Source organism: Dreissena polymorpha, chromosome 1 (assembly GCF_020536995.1).
Source record: "Dreissena polymorpha isolate Duluth1 chromosome 1, UMN_Dpol_1.0, whole genome shotgun sequence".
Lineage (NCBI taxonomy): Eukaryota > Metazoa > Mollusca > Bivalvia > Myida > Dreissenidae > Dreissena > Dreissena polymorpha.
The window spans coordinates 58949074-58960072 of record NC_068355.1 but is presented as its reverse complement, the minus strand read 5'-3'; the positions used below and the strand labels follow the sequence as shown (position 1 = coordinate 58960072).

The 10999-nt window shown below is 36.3% G+C and overlaps 1 protein-coding gene across 4 annotated transcripts in view; it reads right to left on the bottom strand.

Moving 5' to 3' along the window:
• LOC127882233 (ras and EF-hand domain-containing protein homolog) overlaps positions 1-9318 on the bottom strand; it is a 43695-nt gene extending 34377 nt beyond the window's left edge. For 2 of the 4 annotated variants that reach the window (XM_052430783.1, XM_052430790.1), the window contains exon 1: positions 8610-9318. In XM_052430783.1, coding sequence (XP_052286743.1) covers positions 8610-8932 — 323 coding nt within the window. In that variant the 5' untranslated portion in view covers positions 8933-9318. Of the gene's footprint in view, positions 1-2406; positions 2669-8609 lie in introns of those variants that run through there. The other 2 variants (XM_052430766.1, XM_052430774.1) reach the window with 1 other exon arrangement.
• Positions 9319-10999: the final 1681 nt, after the last annotated feature.

Sequence of the window (10999 nt, the reverse complement as noted above, 5' to 3'; positions counted from 1 at the left end):
TGAAATCTTCATTTAGACTATTTGAGGTTGCACAGCAAAAATTACATTTATAATTTTATCCGAAAAAATATTTTAGCTTTTCTAAATGTGTATATTCCGCAAAAGAATCCAGTTTAAATTTACTTCTTTAGCCGGTATGAAGCATTTTCCCTATTATCAAAATAAACACATGCATTTGCAATATAACTTGAAAGCTAAAGGCAAATAAACAATAATCTGTATCATCAGTAACGAGTTACGATTTGTGTGACAATATTTGCATCGTAAGAAATGCACTGTTGAGTAATATTTCCGAAAGTGAAGTTTGTTTTATTCGTTCGCTTGGTTAGCAATGCATACGTGTATTAAAACGAGTAACTCCCAATTTATAAATTTATTTATAAACATTTTACACCTCAGCTCTTTGTCTCTATTGACAAATGTTTTCTAATAAATTGTCGACTGTAAATCCACATCTAAACTTACCTTGTACATTAAAGAAAATGTAAAACACTACACGTTGGTGCATTCATTTCTTTAAATTGATATACGTTATTAATATTTTTGTCAAAACAACTATCATTGTAATATAACTGTCTAATTACTTAGGTGGATTTCCTGCTAATTGTATAGTGATAAATGGTCTATGGAGCCAGTCCCAGTGTCAACAGGTGACTATATACCGGTAATGCAGTTTTTGAAACTTCCAATTTTGTCTAACAAATATAAAAATATATTTCCATAGGAATAAATGTACGAAAAAAATGTTAAGAATTTTTACAATATTCTCATAGTACTGAGATGGGCACATAAAACATGAAGGACTTTACGATGATTCCTGCTGGTTGTTACAATGTATACGTGTATGTCTATTTTTAAATTATTAATCATTTAAAGACGTTTCACATTTACTATAAAATACTTCCATAATATTCAAGATATTTTTGTCACGTTTTCTGAATGCGTATATTCCGAAAACAATCTAATGACCTTTTTCGTCTGGTGTTAGTATAAAAAACACAATGCGAGAGCCATATAAATTGAAAGCTGTAATTGCACACAGATCGTCAATTATTAAGACAGTAATGTTTATATGTAAGTATGACGACGATGTACTATTTATAAGCCTAGATAAACTGTCTGTCTGTCTGTCTGTCTGTCTTTCGGTCTGTCTGTCGGTGGGTCGGTCGGTCTGTCTATCTGTCTGTCTGTCGCTCTGTCTGTCTGTCTGTCTGTCTGTCTGTCTGTCTGTCTGTCTGTCTGTCTGTCTGTCTGTCTGTCTGTCTGTCTGTCCGTCCGTCCGTCCGTCCATGCGTCCGTCCATGCGTCCGTCCATGCGTCCGTCCATGCGTCCGTCTCTCTGTCTATTGAAAAATAATGCAAAGAGCGAATGGACCTACAGCTTAATTACCGGTAAATGTGTTAATGTTTGCAATAAAAAAACTAGTTTTGCGTGATATTTAATTAAATGAGGTTATTTTGCCGTTTCGCTTCGTTAGCTATGTTGAACCTATTTTAATGCGAGTTACTTCAAATTTAGTTGGATTTACTATTTTAGTTTTAGTTTTTTACTCTTTTATTCAATATAGATATGTGTAAAAAAAATCGGTATTGCTTGCTGCATACATCATACATGTATTAATATTTGTGTATTGTTAACCATGTCTTAAGGGAGAGGTATCGTCGATGCACTTTGCTTCACTCGAAAACATTATTTTAACCTCCAACACAGTTTTGGCAGTATAAACAAAGCAAATGCAACCACTCAATATTGTCACTTTTACGCGTCACTTATAAATGCAAAATATTGACGTTACTTCTAACGATAAATCGGTATATAGCAGATAAAGAAGCCATTAAATGAGGGTCAGAAAACACAGACTATACACCCACTCCTGATCGGGATAATTGTATATTTAAGCTATAATTGAACATAATCGTATTCAGTTAAGAAAGAGCGACTTTGACTTATACACCTATGCCATACGAAAGTATTGTGAATCTTGCGGATATTTTATTTCGTATAGTGTTACTTGTATTTCTGGTTTTGCTGATTATCGTTATTTGGAAACGTGGTTTACTTGCAAGACATGCACTGTATGCAATTTATTATGAACACAAATGTGTACCACTATGTTAAACTTAAAATAAATAAACACTTACCAATATCATAATTGCACCTTATTCCACATTTACTCTTATTAATTAAGTGTATGATATTAATTTATTAGTAATACTAGTAAAGTAATCAATATTGATAACAATAATTCCTTATGTAGCCGAAATTTATCTCAGTACGTGTATGTATTTATACTACGATTGTTATTTTGCCGAAGGCATGTACCGGGTATTGATGACAATGCAGATAAACGAACCAAAAATCACTAATGATTTACTACACTATCTCACTGTCTTTGAATTATGTACCTGTATCACCAACCGTACAATAAAATCATTGTGTCAATGCATGGGCCTTTCCACCGAATTTAACAATAACTTATTAATTATTCCATTTCCAACGTAAATCCTTCCGTGTTATCATTAAGGTGTTATAGATCACTTTTATTACATAATCTATACTTATTTCACTTTTATCACATGTATTACACTTAAACTATTTGCTTTTATTGATGAATGTATTCCAATAAAAATTGTGTTTCCGAAATCCGGTTTCATTGTCGGCTTTTAAACCACATCTAAATTTACCTTGCACATTAAAGGAAAGTTTAAACACTTAGCGTTGTACTCCAGCATTCATTTCTTTAAGTTGATATACCCTATAAATATACTTGACTAAACATCTTAGCAATCGCATATTTGTAGATTTTGAAATGTCTAAATTAACTTAAGACGTGGATGAAGTGTATATATGTTCACACTAATTTCGCAGACGTTTGATATTTAGCAAAAATAATCAAAATAATATGAAAATGTAGGGCAGTAGTTTTCACTGTTATTACCATGATCGGCAATCGGCAACATAATTAAAAAATACTACAAAATTGCAATATAAAAAGACAAAACAAATAAAAAAATCGCATACAAATGCATTTATTCATACATATATATATATGTTTATGTTTTGCATATAAGAAATGCATTTGTTTAGTTGGATCCCTAAAAATTTGCATATAAAAGGACATTGATCGAAATGTATACCGAGCAGCTTCGTTTGGCAACGTTTCATAACACTTAAGTAACGGCGACCAACTCACATTAATTTAAGTTTATTTATGCATTCTATTATGTCTTAACTGTCGGTTTATGAAGTTTCATTGACTTATTGATGCCCATTTTATCCACGAAGTGAAAACGCGTTTGTAAAAGGTAGAAAAGTGTGCAATAACCGTTTAAAGTGAATTTAACTATTGAAATGAACCCAAGGTATGAAGTTTTGCCGAGTGTCTTATGTTGCACGTTACGCGCCATTGAACCATCGTGACAAACGTATTCTGTACCATCTTTAGCGTTTCGGCTCTTAAACCCAATTTTTCCGTTCCCACTCACTTTAAAGCAAAAGCCATATATGTACTTAGCTTTATTTACATAGCGAGAGGGTATTAGATTTTATCGAGATTACGCGTGACAATAGTAGATAGAAAGTACATTTAAACACAGATAAATGATGCACAAATTGCAAAGAGGTGCTAAGCTGTTTCGCAATATCTATCCCACGATTTTTTCCAAATTTTACACTTTTGGATAATAAGCGGTATTGGGCTAAATATTTGAAATTCTGGTTTACCATTTTGCACTTTAAAGGGGCCTTTTCACGTTACGGTAAATTGACAAAATTGAAAAAATTGTTTCAGATTCGCAAATTTTCGTTTTAGTTATGATATTTGTGAGGAAACAGTAATACTGAACATTAACCATGCTCTAAAATAGCCATTATATGCATAGTTTGACAATTTAAAAACCCGAAAATTATAAAGCGTTGCAACGCTAAACAATTAAATAATTTGGAGAATTCTGTTGTTGTCGTTATGTTTTGGGAAACTACGAGGATTACTTATATAAAGTATAAAATACGCCTATTATTCTATATGAAAGGATGGTCCAGTGGTTTAAGTCGCAGGCTTTTTTACTCCAGGGTTCAGTGGTTCGAATCCCGCTGAGAGTTTACTTTTTTTTCTTTTTTTAGATTTTATTCCTGATATTTTACTGGAGCTTTTAATATCCAATGTTTATATTTATCAAAATAAAGAATTTAATGACAAACTTCAAAACATGCCAAAATCTGTGAAAAGGCTCCTTTAAGATTGTTTCTTATCCCGCTGGAGGGCGATATCTAAATTCATTTTAACTGTTAAAGTATAGTGTTGATATCTCAAACAAACATGGTTAGGACAGGGCTTTGTTGGGTAGCTCATTGACAATGACATTTGGAAAACTAACTACCTAAAATGCAATTTACAAAATTGTAAGCCTTTTTGAGAATGATTTTGACACTTAACATCATGTATAATAAAAGCTGACGTTTCCACATCATAAACATGTAAAACCAATCAGTAAATTACAATACATGTTATCGTCTCTCATGAAGCATGCAAGTGATGATTGCATGTATAAAGTACCGGTAATGGTTCACAATAAAGGACCTACCGGTATACACACATACATGCGAACGAAGACCGTTTCTAGCTGTAGAATGTTAACTTAAGTTTTCTCTTAACGAAACGAATGTAGGCGGAATGTCCCTGATTAGCTTCTGTGGACTGCACTTGCTAATCTAAGGCGACACTTAACGCACATGCATTGAAGCCAGTTTTTTTTTTCAAGAACGGGGCTCCATTCAACGAATAGGATTTCGTATCAAGCACAGGAATATATTGAACATGTCCATCTTTCGCTGTGGTCTCTTAGGTTAATAACCCAAGCATTTAAGACAATTAACGTTGACGAGTTGGTAATGATGCACGTGCAATAAACATGTGCACATGTGACGTATTATTTCATTTACATATCATATTAGTCATAAGAGGTGATCATACGATCGGAAAATTAGCTGACGTTCTCTAAGTCTAGCTGTTTGTAATATAAGTGATTGGATTCAACGTATGGTCACACAGGGCGAAGACGAGTTAAGGTTAAGTCTCACTATGATGCCGGTGGAGCCCCGGTGCGTGATCTGGGCTCTACCGGGTTGAACCGGGGCTCTACCGGGATGAACCGGGGCTCCACCGGGGACGACCGGGATGAACCGGGGACAACCGAGGCTCCACCGGGAAAGTATTTAAATGTTTAATACCTCCGGGGTGAAGCGGGAGTCACCGGGAAGGATCGGCAACGACCGGCGCGGCGCCGGGAACAACCGGGACGGCACCGGGAACAACCGGGACTGCACCGTAACTCCACCGAGGCCCATACAGACCCCGGCAGAGCTACGGCAACGCCCCGGTTGTCGCCGGTGGTGCCCAGGTGGTGCCGTTGTGTATGCCGGCAGAGTCCCGGTATAGCTACGGTACATCGGTAAATCGGCGCTCTGCCGGGTTGCCACCGGCATTCACCGGGGCTCCGCCGGGGCATTAACGGCGACGACCGGGGTTAAACCGGGACATTGCCGTAGCTCTGCCAGCATCTGATGCAGGTATAGCCCCGGTGAGTGCCGGCGGAGTTACGGTATACCGAGGCTCTACCGGGACGCTGCCGGCTTTCACCGGGGCTCCATCTTGACATTACCGGCGACAACCGGGTCTTCAACGGGATAAACCGTAGCTTGTTCGGGGTTGACCGGGACTCTGCCGAGTTGTTAACCGGCTTCAAACGGGGCGGCACCGGGAAATAGTGTTACCGCGTTGACAAATTTCTTCGAATTATCCCGGTTCTCGCCGGTCGACCGGCGTTAGCAAACCGGGATGGACTGGGGCTCTACCGGAAATAGTGAGACTTGGGATTAAGCTTTCAGTACGAAGCAACACGGCCATGTTCGAAACATGGAAATATACTTTAGAAAGCCATTGGTCGTATTACTTTTTTCTTTTCTATAATTATATTTTTTTTAACTGGAGCTTTTCAGATATATTTTTTACATTTATCAATATAAAGCATTTAATGACAAACTTCAATACATGCCAAAATCTGTGAAAAGCACCCTTTAATAGTTCAGCGACATGTCATGAATGTTTTCTGATCACATATGGTTAAAAACTTAATCTCATAACTATTTTCAGCAAATCATTGCTAAATTTATAAGTGTTTTTTTATTTTGCAGAATAAATTCAAAAGATAACTTACGGTAAAAAGAAACACAATGGCTGTTATGACTCCAAATTTGACAAAATGTAAATCGCTTCTTAATAAGATCTAAACAATGTAAAAGCACAGCATCTTTTTGTACTATGAACATATTTTATAACTTTTTCACAAAACATTTTAGTTCGTAATGGATAACAGTTTTCAAATTCAGTTAATTATTTGCAATTGGTAATCTACTTTCACTTTACAACTGAAGTTAGTTGAAAATTGAAACGATTTGTTTCATTTTGATGGTCATAAGTGATTGAAATTAGTTTATATATATATATATATATATATATATATATATATATATATATATATATATATATATATATATATATATATATATATATATATATATATACATGTATATATATATATAACTGTATACAATAATTTTGTTACATGCATAAGGGTGAAAACGTTTTTAGCTCCACTGGCCAGAGGCCAGCGGGGCTTTTGTCATGGTCCTGTGTCCGTCGTGCGTGCGTGCGTTTACTTTTTATTTAAACATCTTCTCCTCCTAAACTACAAGTCCAATTCTGATAAAACTTCTCACAAATGTTTCTGGGGTGAACCTCTTTCAAATATGTTCAAATTATGCCCCTGAGGTCAAATTTGACCAAGCCCCGGGGGTCAATAAATTGAACATATGCTTATATGAAGCCTATTTTGTGCAAACATTTTAAACATCTTCTTGTCCATAACCATTGGGCCTAGTGCTACCACATTTGGTATGTAGTGACATGTTATAGTTCTCTACTTTGTTTGTTCAAATTGTGTCCCTGGGTTCAAATTTGACCCTGCCCAGGGGGTCACAAAAATGAACATATGCTTATATAAAGCCTATTTTGTGCAAGCTTTAAAAATCTTCTTGTCCATAACCGTAGGGCCTAGGGCTACCAAATTCGGTATGTAGTGACATCTTATAGTTTTCTACTCAGTTTGTTCAAATGATGCCCCTGGGATCAAATTTGACCCTTCCCCGGGGGTCACAAAAATGAACATATGCTTAAATAAGGCCTATTTTGTGCAAACTTTTAAAAATCTTCTTGTCCATAACCGTATGGCATAGGGCTACCAAACTTGGTATGTAGTGATATCTAATAGTCCTCTGCCAATTTTGTTCAAATTAAGCTCCTGGGATCAAATTTGACCGTTCCCCAGGGGTTACAAAATTGAACTTTAAAAATCTTCTTGTCCATAATCATTGGGCCTATTTCTACCAAATTTGGAATGTATTAAAATCTTAAAGTTCTCTATCAAGTTTTGTTCAAATTATGCCCCTGGGGTCAAATTTGACCCTGCCCCGGGGGTCACAAAAATGAACATATGCTTAAATAATGCCTATTTTGTGCAAACTTTAAAAATCTTCTTGTTCATAATTATAGGGCCTAGGGCTACTAAATTTGGTATGTAGTGACTTTTAATAGTCCTCTACCAAATTTGTTCAAATTATACCCCTGGGCTCAAATTTGACCCTGCCCCGGGGGTCACAAAACTGAACATATGCTTATATAAAGCCTCTTTTGTGCAAACTTTAAAAATCTCCCTGTCCATAACCATTGGGCCTAGGGCTACCAAATTTGGTATGTAGTGACATCTTATAATTCTCTACCAAGTTTGTTCAAATTATGCCCCTGTGGCCAAATTTATCCCTTGAAGGCTCCCAGTAAAATGTTGTTCAAGAAAATTTGATTCGTCAAAAAACATTGCCACAGGAAGTCGTTGAACTGTGCATGTTTATGCGTTTTTGCTAATTAATCCTTAAATGTACCTACGTTATAAGCAAAGGACCTGTGCGACAATTCCCGGGCTTTTTAGTCTGTTTAGTTAACACCGTAGTAACGTTTTCCATATATAAAAATGCTTACCCTTCCAACTTTAAGCCCCCAGTGGGACGAGGGATAGAAAGAGAAAAGCACATGCTTGAGTACATTTCAAACCATGCGTATTGCACGCTTTTTTCGCATAAAAAAACAGTGGAGCGATACAGGGCCATCATGGCCCTCTTGTTTAAAAGTTGCATACTGATTGAAGATGAACGTATCTAAAACATCAACAATTATTTATTATACTTTATTATTTTATTCAACCGGGAGCGTTCCGGATACGACCGCGATCTCGAAAGTGTCCTTTTGACAAAATACTGCGCGATTGATAGTGTCATTTTTACCGTAACAGTCGCACTGGAAGGACATGTATTATTTTAAGAAAAAAAATGCGCACGTTTTCACCGAATGCCTTTGTGGCCATGAGACTTTTCGGGATGGACAAACACAAATTCTATGACCACCACCCTTATTCATGTATTTAACACTTCTCAAAAAGACATAGCAATACAATCGCCGCCACCTTTCCACCACCGGAAGTCACACCCTGTCACTCACCAGCTCAGCGTCCCTAGCCCCTCGTCGAGATCACCAATAAACTCTTCTATGGAGACCTCGTCCAGAGAATGAGTACTGTGGGAACGTGAGCGTCTCCTATCCTTCAAAGCTTCGCTGATTTCCTTGAACCCGTGCGAGAACTCCTCCTTTCCGATCTTTCCATCGCCATCTTTGTCGAGCGCGATGAAAACTGTACGGATTTCAGCCGCGTTCAATTCCGGACAGATGTTTGCAAGCTCCGCTTCGTCGATGTAACCGGAACCATCCAAATCACATGCGCGAAAGAGGGATGAAACGGAGCCTGTTCTGTCACTAGCATTCATATTGTTTGAGTTGTTGCGTGTGTTTGTATTTTTAATGACAATCTTTTTTATTCATACAAATGTTAGTTAAGTGTTATCCATGTGCAAATGTTTGGGTGTTTAGCAGGTTGACCAAAGTTGTTTCCTTGTTAAAATGCATTTTTCCTAGGAAAAGACAACCTTGTGAAATTCACCGATTTGAAAATAAGTAATTTCCAATGTCTGAAATTTCTTAACCTTAACTTGTCTTACAAATTAAATTGTATATTATATGTACCAAAAGGTTGTTATTTACTAAAAATGTACGCAAACCGTTCAACCGAGAGTTTGCTGTTGTTTTTTATTTGCTATATTCCAGATTCACACTCGCGGTACATTTGGTTTGCGATTCTTTCCGCGAAGTATCCGCGGAATGTTGTGCGTCTAACGGCAACTGGTGACATCTGGTCGACGGGAAGGATTTCTTATGTACACCACAAATGCGTGCGTGTGTATAAGTACATAAATAGATCCTATGTAGTTATTGCAAACAGCTTATTTACATTCTCCAGCCAACAAACTTCGCGAATAAGTGTTCAAAAATGTTCAATTCCTTGTATTCTTTAAATACCGATATCTATAGGCACTTTCAACATAAGAAGACATAAGAAGTTATAATAATTTAAAGAGGATTTAAAATAAATATATAGAATATAATATTATTACAAAACACTGTATGAATAAAAGGATACAAGAAAAAAAATCTCACGAGATTCAGGAAACGTTTAAAGTATCATGTGTTTTATAATTATATAGTTTTACAGAGATTATCATCAACGACATAACATACTCGTGTTTTTGGCAAAGATCGAACCCAAAAGGAGTCGTATGGTTTCCCGAGTAAAATAAACACATTCTAAATATATTGACAATATAGCATAATGTTTTGCTGTAGAGTTATTGATTCTATTAATCGGCAAGATCTAAAAGCTACATTTATCGAGAACTCCAGTTCTGTCCTATATTGTATAAGAGACTGCAATTCTTTCAGTTTGCATTTTAAATTGTGCAAGAACTGTACGAGAAAATGACGCTGTAATATTTTAAAAATAAAAACGTCAAAACAGTCAACTTTGAATCAACATGGACATATCATACGAATCTATATCTCCAAGATAAACGCACTCAATTTAGTCCCAGTGCAGTTTTCATTTAGCCCCGTCTCAAGCACAACTTTGTTCAGTCACTAGGTTTGATTCTCATACTCCATTGTCCGTTTAATTCTGTAAGTCGCTTATCAGCAACTATTATCAGATGCAATTTCACAAAATTGACAACCGGCAAAATGAGAAAGGCCCTGGATCAATAGCCATTTATTCGGCATTGATTTTCCTCGACTCAGGTGTTTTCAAAGGAAGGCTACTTTAACACACAGTTGCAAAAGGATTGCGAATTAAGGCGAAACACAATAGCCCTCATTCTCCATTTTTTTAAATATCGAAAGATACATCTTATGATCGGCAGCAAGTAGTTCAGCTAATGTATTTATACGAGCGTGCATAATCAGATTGCTTTTTTTTGTGTGTACTAATATATGATTTGCCTTAATTATACGTCGGAAAAGACACCCAGGTAAGAGAAAAATCTAGATATCTATGACTGTCACTTTACTTCATAAATTTGAACAGGGCCTGTTAAAACAAGCTTTTAATTTAAATGAAATACCTACTTAGTCAAGAAAATATCTAGTGAATTCATGAATGCAATACGGCCTTATATATGCAAATAGCTAACCAATTAAAACACACATGTAAAATACGTAGGCTAACATAGAAACAAATGCATTCTAGTTAATTAGATACTGATGTTTGTTTTCCTTTCAGAATCGTTTTTGCCGTTATTTCACCAGCTGACTCACGGGCGTGTGTCAATAAAGCTACGTAACATCTGGAGGTAAAATCCAGCTAGATATCTCGGTCAGCAGCCAGGATCAACGGAGCATTCGTTATCCATCACAATGGGGCGCGAACAATAAACAGAACAGAACAGAACAGACAAATTACTTGAACTTATACATAACAACATCGTCTTTAAAGGCAGATCATTATA